At 44.8% G+C, this 19,897-nt stretch overlaps 1 protein-coding gene across 1 annotated transcript; it reads left to right on the top strand.

The window, feature by feature from the left end:
- Positions 1–10,028: 10,028 nt before the first annotated feature.
- Positions 10,029–17,514, top strand: SERPINE1 (serpin family E member 1). The gene is made up of 9 exons (XM_072149843.1): positions 10,029–10,184; positions 14,388–14,632; positions 14,776–15,018; positions 15,110–15,304; positions 15,389–15,587; positions 15,777–15,877; positions 15,990–16,076; positions 16,254–16,337; positions 17,180–17,514. Exons 1-9 carry the CDS (start codon positions 10,168–10,170, stop codon positions 17,215–17,217), a joined length of 1,209 nt encoding a protein of 402 aa, XP_072005944.1. The 5' UTR covers positions 10,029–10,167; the 3' UTR covers positions 17,218–17,514.
- Positions 17,515–19,897: the final 2,383 nt, after the last annotated feature.

The raw sequence follows: 19,897 nt of genomic DNA on the forward strand, positions 1-19,897 counted from the left end.
GCAGGAGACACTGACTACATGGCATCACGTGTGACCCTACAGACTGCAGCCAGTGTTATGTATTGTCCCTGGAGAGCTGTGTAATCAGACCTTTGTGTATGTTATTAGTAGCAGCAGGACTGTGATATATGGATTTATTTTCTAGGATTGTACTGGGGGGGATGTCCTCACACTGCTGTGCTCTGTACACCCATGCAGCCAGTGTTATGTATTGTCCCTGGAGAGTTGTATAATCAGACCTTTGTGTATGTTATTAGTAGCAGCAGGACTGTGATATATGGATTTACTTTCTAGGATTGTACTGGGTGTGTGTCCTCACACTGCTGTGCTCTGTGCACCCGTGCAGCCAGTGTGTCCAATCATACCCTTTCCCCCTGCCCTTTACTAACTAATGCAGTGTTTAATCAGCAGCCTCTACACCTATACACAGAGAGTGCAGAGAGCTAAGAGCACAGCAGTGTGAGGAGAATCCTGTAATATAAATCCATTTTTACAGCCCTGGTTCTACTAACATACACAATGGCCCCGGTCCGGTGACTTAGACCCTGCGGGGATAGAGTTTTCCCTCAGCTCCGCATCTGGACCTAATGCTGTAATACAAGGATCAATGGCTCTATATATAAGGAGCGGTTACATCTCCTCCAGCGCTCCACCCGTTCCCAGGCTGTGCTCGCCCTGACAACACACGAGAAGCCACGAGAGGACGGGCGAGACTATTTATAGAGGAGTTATGGAGATGGAGACAAACAGAAACCCACACAAAACATCCCACATGTGTGTCAGATGTCTCACAGAGAGACTGCCGGGAGGGGCCGCTGACCCCAGGGATAGTCTAGGGATAGTCACTGTCCTGTCCCCCCAAGTGTCAGCGTGTCCCTGTCCTGTCCCCCAAGTGTCAGCGTGTCCCTGTCCTACCCCCCCAAGTGTCAGCGTGTCCCTGTCCTGTCCCCCAAGTGTCAGCGTGTCCCTGTCCTGTCCCCCAAGTGTCAGCGTGTCCCTGTCCTACCCCCCCAAGTGTCAGCGTGTCCCTGTCCTGTCCCCCAAGTGTCAGCGTTTCCCTGTCCTGTCCCCCAAGTGTCAGCGTGTCCCTGTCCTGTCCCCCCAAGTGTCAGCGTGTCCCTGTCCTGTCCCCCAAGTGTCAGCGTGTCCCTGTCCTGTCCCCCAAGTGTCAGCGTGTCCCTGTCCTGTCCCCCAAGTGTCAGCGTGTCCCTGTCCTGTCCCCCAAGTGTCAGCGTGTCCCTGTCCTGTCCCCCAAGTGTCAGCGTGTCCCTGTCCTGTCCCCCCAAGTGTCAGCGTGTCCCTGTCCTGTCCCCCAAGTGTCAGCGTGTCCCTGTCCTGTCCCCCAAGTGTCAGCGTGTCCCTGTCCTGTCCCCCAAGTGTCAGCGTGTCCCTGTCCTGTCCCCCCAAGTGTCAGCGTGTCCCTGTCCTGTCCCCCAAGTGTCAGCGTGTCCCTGTCCTGTCCCCCCAAGTGTCAGCGTGTCCCTGTCCTGTCCCCCAAGTGTCAGCGTGTCCCTGTCCTGTCCTTTCCTCCCAAGTGTCCGCGTTTCCCTGTCCTGTCTCACAAGTGTCAGCGTGTCCCTGTCCTGTCCCCCCAAGTGTCAGCGTGTCCCTGTCCTGTCCCCCAAGTGTCAGCGTGTCCCTGTCCTGTCCCCCAAGTGTCAGCGTGTCCCTGTCCTACCCCCCCAAGTGTCAGCGTGTCCCTGTCCTGTCCCCCAAGTGTCAGCGTGTCCCTGTCCTGTCCCCCCAAGTGTCAGCGTGTCCCTGTCCCCCCAAGTGTCAGCATGTCCCTGTCCTGTCCCCCCAAGTGTCAGCGTGTCCCTGTCCTGTCCCCCAAGTGTCAGCGTGTCCCTGTCCTGTCCCCCAAGTGTCAGCGTGTCCCTGTCCTGTGCCTTCAAGTGTCAGTGTGTCCCTGTCCTGTCCCCCAAGTGTCAGCGTGTCCCTGTACTGTCCCCCCAAGTGTCAGCGTGTCCCTGTCCTGTCCCCCAAGTGTCAGCGTGTCCCTGTCCTGTCCCCCAAGTGTCAGCGTGTCCCTGTCCTGTCCCCCAAGTGTCAGCGTGTCCCTGTCCTGTCCCCCAAGTGTCAGCGTGTCCCTGTCCTGTCCCCCCAAGTGTCAGCGTGTCCCTGTCCTGTCCCCCAAGTGTCAGCGTGTCCCTGTCCTGTCCCCCAAGTGTCAGCGTGTCCCTGTCCTGTCCCCCCAAGTGTCAGCGTGTCCCTGTCCTGTCCCCCAAGTGTCAGCGTGTCCCTGTCCTGTCCCCCAAGTGTCAGCGTGTCCCTGTCCTGTCCCCCAAGTGTCAGCGTGTCCCTGCCCTGTCCCCCAAGTGTCAGCGTGTCCCTGTCCTGTCCCCCAAGTGTCACCGTGTCCCTGTCCTGTCCCCCAAGTGTCACCGTGTCCCTGTCCTGTCCCCCAAGTGTCAGCGTGTGCCTGTCCTGTCCCCCAAGTGTCAGCCTGTCCCTGTCCTGTCCCCCCAAGTGTCAGCGTGTCCATGTTCTGTCCCCCAAGTGTCAGCGTGTCCATGTTCTGTCCCCCAAGTGTCAGCGTGTCCCTGTCCTGTCCCCCCAAGTGTCAGCGTGTCCCTGTCCTGTCCCCCAAGTGTCAGCGTGTCCCTGTCCTGTCCCCCCAAGTGTCAGCGGGTCCCTGTCCTGTCCCCCAAGTGTCAGCGTGTCCCTGTCCTGTCCCCCAAGTGTCAGCATGTCCCTGTCCCCCAAGTGTTATCGTGTCCCTGTCCTGTACCCCCTAAGTGTCAGCGTGTCCCTGTCCCCAAAATCTTTATGATATTTTGGAGCTTCCTTACAACAGGACTGAGTCACAGCCGGTCACAGTGACAGTGTTGCTCTTCTGAGGGAGTTGTCGGGGTCACGTCCATTACACAATCCTTATTGTGTGCACAGTCATTATAACGAGAAACTTTCAATCCTTTTAATTCCTGTTGAATGCACAATCTTTCATAACACAGTAACATCTCTGCTGCTCCGGACTGACACTGACTAGTGATGAGTTATCTCCTACACCTTCTGGCGCTGAATCCGTAATGCGTCCACCATGTTGGTGGAACATCTACTACAAAGTGGCAATAATCAAGGGGTTTGTCCCACTTAGGAACCACAGGCTTCTGTACTGACAATGAAGAATCAACTTCTAGACCCACAATTTGTTCCTGTGATGGCACCACTAGGATTTGTACTGCTGCTGATTAAAATATATATATTTAAAATTTCTCTTTTAGAAATATGCTAACTGTTGAGATTTTTCTTTAATTTATACAAATTTCCATCCACTCTTGGTTCTTGTGCCTCCACTTATCTCTAGTATTAGCCTCCCTGAGCAAGGATCTCCATCGACCTTGTCCATGGACCTCATGCCACATGATAATAAACACAAGAACTAATAAAAGCAACAGGACTATTGGGTGGTGGGATGCTTAGTCTTCTTCAAACAGTTGGGTTAAATTTAGTACACATCCTCAGTTTGCCTCAAAGCAATGGAAATAGCCATCACATAGGATCGAAGTATTACTAAACTTTTGGGTGGTGGGATGCGGTCAGGGTTCTGGGTCAGTGAACCCCCTAGACCACCGTGGACGATGACACTAGCCAACACCTGGGACTGAAATCTAAGTGGCACCTGGTCTTCACCAGAGCCTACTGCAAAGCAGGATGGTTTTGCTGCGGCAGGGTGTATCGGGCACCCGAGCTACAGGATCGGCAGACAATCTCGTGGTCAAGCGCAGGCAGAAGTTCAAGACAGGCGGCAGAGGTGCAAAGTCAGGGTCAGATCCAAGGTCACAACAGGAGATCAAGGCTGGAGAACAAGAAACAATGGGAACACGCATCAGAAGCATTCTCTAAGTCTGGTAGCTCAAAAATCCAGCGGGGGTTGATGGGAGACGCCGGCCTTTATGGAAAACCCGGAAGTGCCAGTGCCAATCAGCGATGCGCTGGCCATTTAAATCTTCGAGAGCCGGCACGCGCGTATCCTAGGGAGCAGGGACATTCATGCTTACCAGACGAGGAGGGAGCAGGAACGTGGAGAGGTGAGGGCTGGGGGGTCGTGCCGCCACGGAGAGGGGCACGGGTATGCCTGTGATCCGAGACGTGGATCGCAGGGACACCCATGACTGATGCTTGATCTTCATCCAGTAGAATCTGGTAAACATTTTAATTCTGTCTAAAAGCAACATAAATGATAGAAGCAAAAAACTATTGTGTGGGGGAATGTTTAGTCTTCTACGAACAGTTGGGTTAAATTTAGTAGTCATCTTCAGCCTGCGTCTAAGCAATGGAAATGACCATTACATAAGATCAAAGTTTAACTAAACTATTGGGTGGTGAGATGCTTAGTCTTCATCTACTAGAATTTGGTAAACATTTCCAGCCGCCTCGAAAGCAATAAAACTTACAGAAGCAAAACTATTGCGAATGTGATGTTTAGTCTTCTATGAACAGTTGGGTTACACTTAGTAGACATTCTCAGCATCTAAGCAATTGAAATACCCAACACATAGGATCAAGGTTTTACTAAACTATTGGGTGGTGGGATGTTTAATCCTCTGCCGGTAGAATCTGGCAGACATTTTTTAGCCTGACCCAAGTCAATGGAAGCAACCATCATGCAGCATCTTGTCATGCGTCATAGTACAATAGCTGGAAAATTAGGTAGTCTACAGAAGAGATTGAAGCCCGCCTTCTGTGATCTTCATATACCTGAGTAGAACATATGGAAGAAGGTTCAACGTCTTTACGATAATCTGACTACTAATTTATACTAAAGTTAAAATTACTTTCCCCAAAAATAATTTCAGTTTAGTCGAAATGAGTCCCTTAATGAGAAGCATCAAAGTTTTTGTGGTCGAGTTATGTAAGAGTCTTCGGATATACCCAACGCCTGAAGACTGACGCATGATGCTGGCAGCAATCCTCAGCGTACAGTTGCTAATTTCTGATGAGTAGTGTCGTTTTTTATTGATTTCCTTCCAAGAAAGTGACTCAGAGCACATATTAATATTGGGAGTTGATAACTGAGGACGTCGGCGTGGTGGACTTGCTTATCAGCTGGGAAAATCTCACTGAATATAAGTGTTCAAATGACACATATTGATAATTGTGATTCCATGTGTGAGTAGTGATCTCGTCTAGAACCGGTTTGGCATAAATGGTTGCCAAAATGATTATGTCACCATCGACGGAGTCTACCATCAACCTTATAGGTCTGGCCGCTAAGAGTATGATGAAATTTCACTATAAGCATCAGGAAGCTGGTCCCCAACCCCCAAATATCCCAATATCAGTTTTAATGAACAGATAATTCATGGTCATTGGAAGGCCAAACAATCAAAACCATCAAAGATTTGAACCTAGATAACACAATGGAAGCTCCCACATTGCAATAGGAGGCATATGACAAGGTCTAGACTTGCTAGGCAGGCAATGCACATAATTATAGCGTAGCTTAAGGACAATGAAGGCTTGGGGCCATGGTAAGGTGTGGTTGATGGAAGTCAACCATTACCTGTTACATCTGTCAGAAGCTAAGGAAAATCAGAAAAACATCAAATGGTCAGATGATCCTGGCAGAACCTTGATGCAGGCAACGCACATATAGTAGCTGCTATGTCCCCTCACTTCTCCGCACACAAGTACACTTGGCTCAGTTGAAGCTGGTATACATGACCCCAGCAAGCAGTGTCAGACTGGGTTTCCTTAGACCCACCAGAGAAAATCAATCTGGGGCCCACACTTCAATATCCCCCAGGAAATATACTCTAGCAGCCTTCAAATTGTGATGTTTTCTGATGGACCTCTGGGGTTCAGTATTGGGTTGAGACAGGGCCCACCGGAGGATCCTCTGTTACTCTGGTGGGCCAGTCCGACACTGCCAGCAAGCCATCTTTATTGTCTTTGATATCTGGTGCCTTTTTTGGCTCTGGGCTCTAGATTTTGGGTTTTTCAAGTCAACATTATGTGATCAGGTCTGGGGCTGAGATCTGAATGATGTGATCACGTCTAGGTCTTCATCTAGGCCTGGGGTCTGAATAATGGAGTCTGGAGCCTTTATCTGTGGTGGATGCCTATATTTTTGGACTATTTAATCTGGTCTGAATTAAGTGATCTGGGATGTAAAGTATGTAATCTCTCCTAACCCTGATATTTGGATCTGGGTTCTGAATCATGGCGTCTTGGGTCTATACTTTCGGGACTGCAACCTAAATTATGTGAACCAGTCTGGCCATTAATCTCTGCTTGAGCTCAGAATTCTGGAGTCTATATTTTTGAGGACTTTTCTAGGGTCTATTTGCATTTGGGTCTCAATTTGGGATCTGAAATTATAGGGTGTTTATTTTGGGAACTGATATCTGAATTATTCAACCTGGTCAGAGTGCTTAGGGTCAAACTACATTGGGTTCTGGCCTAGGTCTGAAAATTGTGTCTTAGTCTTGGATTCCGGGTTCGGAATAAAAAAAATGGGAACTGGTTTGGGTTGTTTAATATGGATCCCCCATCCTTTATAAAGTTCTCTTTGTCTATCATCCAAATTGAAACTCTGCCTCATGGGAAGTTAATCCAAAAAAAACTTCTCTTCCAAATGTCTGTGGAAAAAAAACTTGGCGATCTCAACCTCTTAAACACTGCAGAAGGTCACGTGTTGCTCCTCGTTTGACCATGGAACCCGGCGAGACATTCACTGACAGGGGTGGAGTCCTGTTTCGAGAGGAACTGTGAGAACTAAGTGATGTGGAGGATTCCCCTCTGCTACTTGACAGGGCTCCGACAGTCCATGACTCAAACCTAACACCCCAAACCCCGTCCAAACTTTCCATCGGAGAATGTTCTTATGTATTCTGAGAATCCTCTTCCCAAGCCTTAGTCAGCTTCCAAGTGACCACAGAAAAACCTTACTATAACAAATACTCGACCATGTCATGACTACGACTACTATTTATAGGCAAACCGGGCCCATTATCACCCAGGATACATGTACAGATTGTACTTCCTGACACATCGCACATGCTTGATGATATATGAATATTTCCAGAGATAGATCATCCATGATGAGGGGAAACTTATGGAGACCAACGGGACTTTGGAGACAGTACTGTCCTAAATATTCCATATGATACCACTATAAAGTCACCCAATTACAAGCAATAATATCACTGCCTTAAAGAGGTTGTTCCAAGTATTTAAGGATGACTAACTGATCGGTGAGAGATTCCGACTGGTGGGATCTTCGGGATCATGATATTGGGAGGTCCTGTTCTCTCTAATGGGTGGTTGGATCTCCGTAATTCCCATACGCTGGTCCCATGGTCCTCCTGCCTCTCCGCACACTAGTGAGAGCACGTTCTATGGAGAGAGGCATAGGGATCGGCCTTATCTCTTGTAAGATTCCCCTTTATACGGCTTCCTGAGATCCTCCTGGACACATGTGTTGTACATTAGCTGATGGCCATTCATTCCACTGAAGAACGCTTTCTCCATGAGTCATGTCAAACAAGTGACATCACACCCGGATAATGTATACCGTGCCCTGCAGACGTTACATCACCCCACAACAGGTAAACACATAGGATCCATACAGACGCCGGGGTAAGACTGATAGACAATACAGTAAAGGGAAGCACGTAGATACATATACACAATGATACATACTGAATAGTGATGAATAACGGCATTTACAACGCAGTGCACAATCGTATGATAAATCCCCCCCTATATTTTTCAGTGTCTGTGTATCACAGAAATTTTTTGAAGGTATGGTGAATTAATGAATGGGGATAGTAGTAGAAGTAATAGTTCTTATTATTACTAATACTGGTAATGGTTAGTAAGTTGGTAATATTAGTTTTAGTAGAAGCAGTAACTGTAGAAGTGGCAATAGTAATACTGGTAGTAGTAGTAGTTGTGACAGTGGAATGAGTAATATCAGAAGCAGTAGTAGTAGTACTAATAATAGTACTAACAACAGATGTAACAGTAGTAATAATACCAGTAAAAGTAATAGCAGTAGTGGTAATAGTAGTAGTAATGGTAGTAGCAATAGTAAAAGTACGAGTGGTAGTAGTGGTGGTTGAATTGGTAGTCGTAAAGTAGTAATGATATTGGTAGTACTAATAGATGCAGTGGTGGTAGTAGTAGTAATAACAGTAGAAGTAATTGTAGTAGTGGTAATAGTATTAGCAGTAGTAGTAATAGCCATAGAAGTAGTAGCAATAGTGGTAATACTAGTAGTAGTAATGGTAGTAGCAGTAGTAATAATACAAGTGGTTGGAGTAGTAGTACTGAAAGTGGTAGTAGTAATAGATGCAGTGGTAGTATTAGCAGTAGTAGTAATAGCAGGAGAAGTAATCGTAGTAGTGGTAATGATAGTAGTAGTAATGGTAGTAGCATTAGTAATAGTACAAGTGGTAGTAGTATTTGCAGTAGTAGTAATAACTGTAGATGTAATAGTGTTAGTGGTAGTAGTAGTAATAGCGGTAGTGGTAGTAGTGGCTGTAATAGCAGTAGTAGTAATAGCAGTAGTGGTAGTAGTAGTAATAGATGCAGTGGCTGTAATAGCAGTAGTAGTAGTAGTAGCGGTAGTAGTAATAGCGGTAGTAGTAATAGGGGTAGTGGTAGATGCGGTAGTGGTAGCAGTAGTAGTAATAGCAGTAGTGGTAGTAGTAGTAATAGATGCAGTGGCTGTAATAGCAGTAGTAGTAATAGCAGTAGTGGTAGTAGTAGTAATAGATGCAGTGGCTGTAATAGCAGTAGTAGTAATAGCAGTAGTGGTAGTAGTAGTAATAGATGCAGTGGCTGTAATAGCAGTAGTAGTAATAGCAGTAGTGGTAGTAGTAGTAGTAATAGATGCAGTGGCTGTAATAGCAGTAGTAGTAGTAATAGCAGTAGTGGTAGATGCGGTAGTGGTAGTAGTAGTAGTAATAGCAGCAGTGGTAGTAGTAGTAATAGATGCAGTGGCTGTAATAGCAGTAGTAGTAATAGCAGTAGTGGTAGTAGTAGTAATAGATGCAGTGGCTGTAATAGCAGTAGTAGTAATATCAGTAGTGGTAGTAGTAGTAATAGATGCAGTGGCTGTAATAGCAGTAGTAGTAATAGCAGTAGTGGTAGTAGTAGTAATAGATGCAGTGGCTGTAATAGCAGTAGTAGTAATAGCAGTAGTGGTAGTAGTAGTAATAGATGCAGTGGCTGTAATAGCAGTAGTAGTAATAGCAGTAGTGGTAGTAGTAGTAGTAATCGATGCAGTGGCTGTAATAGCAGTAGTAGTAATAGCAGTAGTGGTAGATGCGGTAGTGGTAGTAGTAGTAGTAATAGCAGCAGTGGTAGTAGTAGTAATAGATGCAGTGGCTGTAATAGCAGTAGTAGTAATAGCAGTAGTGGTAGTAGTAGTAGTAATAGATGCAGTGGCTGTAATAGCAGTAGTAGTAATAGCAGTAGTGGTAGATGCGGTAGTGGTAGTAGTAGTAGTAATAGCAGCAGTGGTAGTAGTAGTAGTAGCGGTAGTGGTAGTAGCGTAGTGGTGGTAGCATTATTAGCGGTAGTAGTAGTAATAGATGCAGTGGCTGTAATAGCAGTAGTAGTAATAGGGGTAGTGGTAGATGCGGTAGTGGTAGTAGTAGTAGTAATAGCAGCAGTGGTAGTAGTAGTAATAGTAGCAGTAGTAATAGTGCATTGACATTATTTCGGGACATGTGATAAATTTAGCACATTTTGCAGAAGGGAAAAATTTACTATAAGGTCAATCATAAAATGTATATAGTATGTCTGATGTATTTGGGGCTATCGTCTAGTGCCCTCTGTTTCCTGTTGGGTTTTATCTTGGAGCCCAGACTCCCTGCATGCAGTGTATTATAAGGCTTCCAGTAATAATAATAGCCCCCATAGCTATACATGTCTGCGGGTGACGTCACACATTACTGACAGATCACTAAATATGGCAGCATGAACAATCACACACCGCAAGCTGCAGCTATTATTCACATCTGGGACGGCCAGACTGAGCATGAGCTTTCCACATGTATTAGGAAACACCCCCCCTTCCCGGGGGCGGCAGGACGGGATATAAATTCCAGGCTGGGTCACACTCACATACACACAGCAGCCAGACTCTCCCTAGTACTGCCAGTATATAGCGGAGCGCTGCACCTACTATCACCTCCGCACAACTTCAGAGAAATGGCTTTTAACGCACGGTAAGTGGACCTCACAGGGACAGGGGAAGTTTGGGGAACTTTACACAACTTAAAAGTAAACTTTAATTTATTTGAAACTGATTATTTATACTATTCTCCATTCACATCCAAAGCTGCATCAAAAGTTTAGCCAGTTGCCACATTACTATGTTAGCTACCCGTGTAGAGCTAAGCTGTTGGGTTTGGGCAGATTTTGGGATACTTTGTTGGATGTGACCGGTGTAAGTGAAAATTAGTGCAATTCATTATTTGCAACTTTTTATGTTGTTTTATAATATGGAAGGTAAAGCTCAGCTTTTGGAACATATCAAAGGAACCGTGGGGGGTAACCATAGAAATGTGAGTTTGTTAGCTTCAAAATAATTATTAGTCTGAAAAATATTATGAAGGGGATGGTAATGGGGTCAAATTTGGGGCCTATTGCAATTTTGGACTCCAAACATTGATAGATTTTTGAGATCAGTAACATGGGGAAGGATATGAGTGATATGACATCAACCATTTGCCCAAAGTATAGATTATGTTTTTGTGACGAGGGCGGGATACTTCATGCACCCATTGCGGTTCCCTCTGACTATAGATACTCACCTCTGTATGTTCCCTATAACTATAGATACTCACCTCTGTATGTTCCCTATAACTATAGATACTCATCTCAGTATGTTCCCTATAACTATAGATACTCACCTCTGTATGTTCCCTCTGACTATAGATACTCACCTCTGTATGTTCCCTATAACTATAGATACTCACCTCTGTATGTTCCCTCTGACTATAGATACTCACCTCTGTATGTTCCCTCTGACTATAGATCCTCACCTCTGTATGTTCCCTCTGACTATAGATACTCATCTCAGTATGTCCCCTCTGACTATAGATACTCACCTCTGTATGTTCCCTCTGACTATAGATACTCACCTCTGTATGTTCCCTCTGACTATAGATACTCACCTCTGTATGTTCCCTATAACTATAGATACTCACCTCTGTATGTTCCCTCTGACTATAGATACTCACCTCTGTATGTTCCCTCTGACTATAGATCCTCACCTCTGTATGTTCCCTCTGACTATAGATACTCATCTCAGTATGTCCCCTCTGACTATAGATACTCACCTCTGTATGTTCCCTCTGACTATAGATACTCACTTCTGTATGTTCCCTCTGACTATAGATACTCACCTCTGTATGTTCCCTCTGACTATAGATACTCACTTCTGTATGTTCCCTCTGACTATAGATACTCACCTCTGTATGTTCCCTCTGACTATAGATCCTCACCTCTGTATGTCCCCTCTGACTATAGATACTCACCTCTGTATGTTCCCTCTGACTATAGATACTCACCTCTGTATGTTCCCTCTGACTATAGATACTCACCTCTGTATGTTCCCTATAACTATAGATACTCACCTCTGTATGTTCCCTATAACTATAGATACTCACCTCTGTATGTTCCCTCTGACTATAGATACTCACCTCTGTATGTTCCCTCTGACTATAGATCCTCACCTCTGTATGTTCCCTCTGACTATAGATACTCATCTCAGTATGTCCCCTCTGACTATAGATACTCACCTCTGTATGTCCCCTCTGACTATAGATACTCACTTCTGTATGTTCCCTCTGACTATAGATACTCACCTCTGTATGTTCCATATAACTATAGATACTCACCTCTGTATGTTCCCTCTGACTATAGATACTCACCTCTGTATGTTCCCTATAACTATAGATACTCACCTCTGTATGTTCCCTATAACTATAGATACTCATCTCAGTATGTTCCCTCTGACTATAGATACTCACCTCTGTATGTCCCCTCTGACTATAGATACTCACCTCTGTATGTTCCCTATAACTATAGATACTCACCTCTGTATGTTCCCTCTGACTATAGATACTCACCTCTGTATGTTCCCTATAACTATAGATACTCACCTCTGTATGTTCCCTATAACTATAGATACTCACCTCTGTATGTTCCCTATAACTATAGATACTCACCTCTGTATGTTCCCTATAACTATAGATACTCATCTCAGTATGTTCCCTATAACTATAGATACTCACCTCTGTATGTTCCCTCTGACTATAGATACTCACCTCTGTATGTTCCCTCTGACTATAGATACTCACCTCTGTATGTTCCCTATAACTATAGATACTCACCTCTGTATGTTCCCTCTGACTATAGATACTCACCTCTGTATGTTCCCTATAACTATAGATACTCATCTCTGTATGTTCCCTATAACTATAGATACTCACCTCTGTATGTTCCCTATAACTATAGATACTCATCTCTGTATGTTCCCTATAACTATAGATACTCACCTCTGTATGTTCCCTATAACTATAGATACTCACCTCTGTATGTTCCCTCTGACTATAGATACTCGCCTCTGTATGTTCCCTATAACTATAGATACTCATCTCACTATGTTCCCTCTGACTATAGATACTCACCTCTGTATGTTCCCTCTGACTATAGATACTCACCTCTGTATGTTCCCTCTGACTATAGATACTCACTTCTGTATGTTCCCTCTGACTATAGATACTCACCTCTGTATGTTCCCTATAACTATAGATACTCACCTCTGTATGTCCCCTATAACTATAGATACTCATCTCAGTATGTCCCCTCTGACTATAGATACTCACCTCTGTATGTTCCCTCTGACTATAGATACTCACCTCAGTATGTCCCCTCTGACTATAGATACTCACCTCTGTATGTCCCCTCTGACTATAGATACTCACCTCTGTATGTTCCCTCTGACTATAGATACTCACCTCTGTATGTTCCCTCTGACTATAGATACTCATCTCAGTATGTCCCCTCTGACTATAGATACTCACCTCTGTATGTTCCCTCTGACTATAGATACTCACCTCTGTATGTTCCCTATAACTATAGATACTCACCTCTGTATGTTCCCTCTGACTATAGATACTCACCTCAGTATGTTCCCTATAACTATAGATACTCACCTCTGTATGTTCCCTCTGACTATAGATACTCACCTCTGTATGTTCCCTATAACTATAGATACTCACTTCTGTATGTTCCCTCTGACTATAGATACTCACCTCTGTATGTTCCCTCTGACTATAGATACTCACTTCTGTATGTTCCCTCTGACTATAGATACTCACCTCTGTATGTTCCCTCTGGCTATAGATACTCACCTCTGTATGTTCCCTCTGACTATAGATACTCATCTCAGTATGTCCCCTCTGACTATAGATACTCACCTCTGTATGTTCCCTCTGACTATAGATACTCACCTCTGTATGTTCCCTATAACTATAGATACTCACCTCTGTATGTTCCCTATAACTATAGATACTCACCTCTGTATGTTCCCTATAACTATAGATACTCACCTCTGTATGTTCCCTATAACTATAGATACTCACCTCTGTATGTTCCCTCTGACTATAGATACTCACCTCTGTATGTTCCCTCTGACTATAGATACTCACCTCAGTATGTTCCCTATAACTATAGATACTCACCTCTGTATGTTCCCTCTGACTATAGATACTCACCTCTGTATGTTCCCTATAACTATAGATACTCACTTCTGTATGTTCCCTCTGACTATAGATACTCACCTCTGTATGTTCCCTCTGACTATAGATACTCACTTCTGTATGTTCCCTCTGACTATAGATACTCACCTCTGTATGTTCCCTCTGACTATAGATACTCACCTCTGTATGTTCCCTCTGACTATAGATACTCACTTCTGTATGTTCCCTATAACTATAGATACTCACCTCTGTATGTTCCCTCTGACTATAGATACTCATCTCAGTATGTCCCCTCTGACTATAGATACTCACCTCTGTATGTTCCCTCTGACTATAGATACTCACCTCTGTATGTTCCCTATAACTATAGATACTCACCTCTGTATGTTCCCTCTGACTATAGATACTCATCTCTGTATGTTCCCTATAACTATAGATACTCACCTCTGTATGTTCCCTATAACTATAGATACTCACCTCTGTATGTTCCCTCTGACTATAGATACTCACCTCTGTATGTTCCCTCTGACTATAGATACTCACCTCTGTATGTTCCCTATAACTATAGATACTCACCTCTGTATGTTCCCTCTGACTATAGATACTCACCTCTGTATGTTCCCTATAACTATAGATACTCACCTCTGTATGTCCCCACAGGTTGCTGATACTTGTCCTGCTCTCATGGACCGTGTTTGCCTTACACCCAAAATCTGTAACCCACGTGGCCAAGCAAGATACCAATTTTGGGGTGCGCTTATTCAAGGAAATCCTACAAGAGAACAAGGATAAAAATTTAGGCTTCTCACCCTATGGGGTATCCTCGGCATTAAACATTCTACAGTATGGGACAGCTGGAAAAACCATGGGACAGCTGCGAGAGGTCCTGAATTATGGGTTTTCAGGTAAGATATTGACATTTCATTGAGGACAGTGCCCCAGAAGTCACCCTATTGCATCCTATTATTTCTGGTTCATGAGATCAGACATCTCCTTCTCATACAGTTTTGTAGACCTTCCACTCACGATTGACTCTTCCTTCATTCAGAGCGAACTGTCTCCACATCTCTCCGTAAACTGAGGGAGAAGATCTGCGGCTCGCTCGCCTCCGGAGACAACACAAAATCTGTCCACGTAGCAGACGGACTGTTTGTTCAGCGGGATCTTGAGTTGACGCCAGGTTTCCTTCAGCGTTTCTACTCTACTTTTCGAAGACACGTCACTCAAGTCAACTTCACCGACCCTCAAGCCAAGGACATCCTGAACCAATGGGTGGAGAACCAGACAGATGGTAAGAATGGAGAATGACTATGGTCACACGTTGCTACATGTCAACTTCTTGTCTTTCTTCTAATCGTTGTGACTCTATTTCTCATGACTAGGTATGATCCAGGACTTATTGGGAAGTAACTCTATTCCTCCACTTACCCGTCTGGTCCTGCTCAGTGCTGTCCACTTTGATGGCAAATGGGTCCTCCCCTTTCCAGAGAAAGAAACCCATGAGAGGCCGTTCTACCGCGCCGATGGCTCCCAGGTGCAAGTACAGATGATGGAAAACACCGCCAAGTACAACTACAGTAAGTGCCTACAGATTTACTGTATTCTGTATCCTACTGGAAAGTAGTAGAGCAATGGGTTAACAACTGATATGGTCTCTGCAGGTGAACTAGAAACTCCAGAGGGGGAGTATTATGACGTCATTGAGCTGCCATATGAAGGGGATGAGATCAGCATGTTGATCGCTGCTCCTTATGAGAAAGGCGTGCCACTGTCCACCATCACCGACATCCTGACCCCTGAACTCATCACCCAATGGAAAGAAAGTATGAGGAGATCAACACGCCTTTTTGTTTTGCCAAAGTAAGTTACATTTTGGCTATCTGTTGACCAAGTTCTTGACCAAATGCGTCAGTTCTGCACATATTGACCAGCAGGTGTGACAATGTTTGAGGAACATTCATCTTGGGCCATCCTTGGTCCTCAAACATTGGACCATCTAACTTTCCAGATGGTCATCATTCTAGACTCACGTTTACCTTGTGTTCCTAGGTTCTCTCTGACAAGTGAAGTCAACCTCAAGAGTCCTCTTCAACGTCTTGGAGTCACAGACATGTTCTCCGCAGAACGAGCAGACTTTAGCCGATTATCATGTAAGTAGTGTCCCGTGTAGCACTATCATGAAGAGAGGAACTTGCCATAGACGTGGACAACTTCAAAATCAGTTTTCCTCAGTTTAAACTAAATTATTTTTTTTATTTATAGCTGAAAGACCTCTCCATGTATCGGAGGCATTCCAGAAAGTCAAGGTGGAGGTGACGGAGAGTGGGACAAAAGCTTCATCTGCAACCGGTAAGAAAGTGACTCTTCTCACACATTGGACTTGTGGGTGAGAAGCAAAGTAGGCACCACGGGATAGGTTTAGTTACCTCGGGCATATGGGAGGGCACCTTGTGGACAAAATGACCCATGTGTAGTGTAATATGAGGTTGATGGACACATCATATATCATATTTTCTCATTTCGCAGCTGCAATTCTTCTGGCCAGAATGGCCCCTCTTGAAGTCATCATGGATCGCCCATTTTTGTTCATCATCAGGCACAATCCAACAGGTGAGGTCTATCATATACACACCTAACAGATACCTGCCCCCTGGTGGTGGCTGGCTATATTCATCAATAGAATACTAAAAATACAAAGAGTGATCCATTTTGTGTGTAGCAATAGATATAAAGATGATAATTTAAGGACCTAAAATGTAGAATTATTTACAGAGTTCTAAAGTAATATATTTTAGATAAATATTACAGTAGTAGTGGCCTTGACATACCCACAATCCTCACTTCACGATCTGTTTAAGACCCTCTAATTATAATATGTTGTTAATTTGTACATTGAGAGGATGGAGCTGTTGTTCAAAGGTAGAGACAATAGTGACAAGTTCATGGTAGATTCTGAAGGAACCGCAATGGGTCCATAGACAGGCCATTTCATCACGCAGAACTGGTTTATGATGCTAAACCTTTTGCATTCCTTGTTAAATGCTATATATGGGGATACATTTCTTTCCGTTGTCCATATTTCAGGCAATAACTTTTTAGGGACCGCAATGGGTACAGTAAAAGACCCTAACTCACTAATGATTGATAAACCTTAAACATTCCATGGAAAAATTTTCTTCTTTGAAATTTCTTTCTAATTTCTATATCTCACGCACAACTCATTAGGTCCAGTGATAGCCTTTGGGGGTAGTTGTCTACCCCATGACTGTTCCTAGAAAATAACTATACAGTATTATAAAATATCAAATCTAATGTTATTGATAGCATAGTTAGGTATCAGGACAGGATCATAGTTGTGCTATCAGCTACCTGGGAGATGCCACACATTACTTTGAAGTAAGAATGATTGATTGATATACACATCACTTACAATCTTTCATTTTCTCCTCCAGGTTCCCTACTATTCATTGGACAAGTCATGGAGCCCTGAAACCCAGTGCCCACTAGTGGCCATATCCAGTACCTCACCACCTCTTCCACCTCAAACAGCAGGAGTCACGTAACTCAAAGCCCCTCTACATGAGGAGGAGCAGCTGACCGGACTACTAGGAAATGGGGTGGATGAGGGTCGACACGGGTAGTATGAATGAGCAACAATATGCAAAGAGTGCGTGAGATGTACAGTATGAGATGATTGCGATGACTACAGATTGTACAATTATTACAGAGCAGATGATGTCATTTTATATGGAATTTCTATTTAATAAATCTATTTATTTATATTTTATGGAATCGGCGTGATTTGTTTTATCAGAGAACCCAAAATTTCCTACAAATTCTGCATAAAATTCTATAAATTTCATGTGTTCCTGGGGAAAGATGGGTGAAGCTAATGGTATCTTGGCTCATGTGATATCAGCAGGATGTACAGTGTATAACTGGGCTCATTTCTATGGAGGTTAAATGTGGACATGTCTGGCACCATCTCCTCTGGGCTGGTGGGACCAAGATAAACCTACTTGGTTCTGATGGTGTCCGGTGTGTGGTGGTGGCTGTAAGCAGGTGACGAGGACAAAGTGCGTTGTGTCTACAGTCAAGCATGGTGGTGGGAGCGTCATGGCTTGGGGGGGGGGGGCTTGTTGTTGACTGTGGAGAGATACAGCTCATTAATGGAACCATGAAGACACCATGTATTGTGATATACACGATCCACTCCTTTGGTCAACTTGGCCGTGGGGTATTGTCCAACATGATAATGACCCCAAACACAGCTCCAGGACCACCACTGTCTTCCGCAAGAAATTTAGGGTAAAGGTGCTGTAAAGGGCCAAGCATGTCTCCAGACCTAAACCCTAAGGGTCATCTGTAGAGCCTCCTCATTGGAAGGTGGAGGAGCTCAAGGTCTCTAACATCCAGCAGCTCCGTGATGTCCTCACGTAGGAGGAGCGGAAGAAGATTCCATCTGTGAAGATTGAGTTGGTGATCTCCATGCTCAAGATGGTGGCCACGCAAAATATTCCAACATATCTTAACCCTAAGAACTCAAACCGGGGCGGCACGGTGGCGGAGTGAGTAGCACTTCTGCCTTGCAGCACTGGAGTCCTGGGTTCGAATCCCACTCAGGTCAACATCTGCAAAGAGTTTGTATGTTCTCTCCGTGTTTGCGTGGGTTTCCTCCGGGTACTCCGGTTTCCTCCCACACTTCAAAACATACTGTTAGGCTGTTTAGATTGTGAGCCCCATGGGGACAGGGACCAATTTGACATGCTTGTGCAGCGCTGCGTAATCTGTGTGCGCTATATAAATAAAGAATTATTATAAACCTAAATATTCCAGACCTGAACCCTAAGGGTCATCTGTGGAGGTTCCTCATTAGAAGGTGGAGGAGCTAAAGGTCTCTAACATCCATCAACTCCGTGATGTCCTCACGGAGGAGGAGTGGAATAAGATTGCAGCGGGTGTAACCTGTGAAGATTGAGTGATGTCCACGATCCTGTAAAATTATATAATAAAATATTTCCAAATATGTGAGGGGTGTACCGCTTTTTTTGTAAGATAATGGGGGGTCATTTACTAAGGGCCCGATTCGCGTTTTCCCGACGTGTTACCCGAATATTTCCGATTTGCGCCGATTTTCCCTGAATTGCCCCGGGATTTTGGCGCACGCGATCGGATTGTAGCGCATTGGCACTGGCATGCACGCAACGGAAATCGGGGGGCGTGGCCGTAAGAAAACCCGACGGATTCTGAAAAAACGCTGCATTTAAGAACGGAAAATGTGTCGCTCGGGACGCGCTTACCTTCACTCAGCCCGAGCCGGTGAACTCCAGCGCGTTCAGATGCTTTTCAGCGCAGCAGCGCCACCTGGTGGACGGAGGAGGAACTACCTTAATAAATCCCGGCCGGACCCGAATCCACCGCAGAGAACGCGCGGTGGATCGCAAATGGACCGGGTAAGTAAATCTGCCCCTATGTCTATTACCTCAGTGTTTATGGGGACGAAGGATAAGGGGTTACATTTTAGACTATAATAATATGTATTTTTAAGGGTTGTCTCACTGATGTAGTAGATATATACAGTATATACTGGAGGACAATCCTGAAACTTGGTTGTAATTTCAGGGGCTTTTAGTTCTTAAAGGGCTATTCCTCCCATGAAGACAAGTTTCTTATTTGTTCTCAGGATAACACAATAACACATTCTCTAATCACTGTTATTAACAAAAATACAGCATCTCACAGATATAAGTCCAAATTGTCTCTATCAGTCCTGCTGTACACAATTTCAGTTGCCCCTTCTGACCTAGGGTTGGGCCGCCATCTTGGATTTTTGTGTGAGATCATGGAGCTGAGATTTCTGTCTGTAGCCACGCCCCCTGCATGGAGCTCAGGGACTCTGACTGATTACAGCCTGTCAGCTAGTGATGGGAATTCCGGCTCTTCTTATTGAGCTGGCTCATTAGGCTCCGCTCACAAAGAAGAGCCTGCTCCTTATGAAATATATAGTAGGGAGCTGCAGGCCAGTCAATCACCCCTCTCCACACCACTTTTATCCCGATTTTATCAGGTTAAAGGGGGCGTAGTGAGCCGCTTAGGGGGCGGGGTTTAGTGAGCCATCAGCTCACTGAGGTGAGCCGGCTCACATCGTTCACGCGAATGAGTCAGCTGTT

The sequence above is a fragment of the Engystomops pustulosus genome, chromosome 4 (genome assembly GCF_040894005.1).
Source record: "Engystomops pustulosus chromosome 4, aEngPut4.maternal, whole genome shotgun sequence".
Classification (NCBI taxonomy): domain Eukaryota; kingdom Metazoa; phylum Chordata; class Amphibia; order Anura; family Leptodactylidae; genus Engystomops; species Engystomops pustulosus.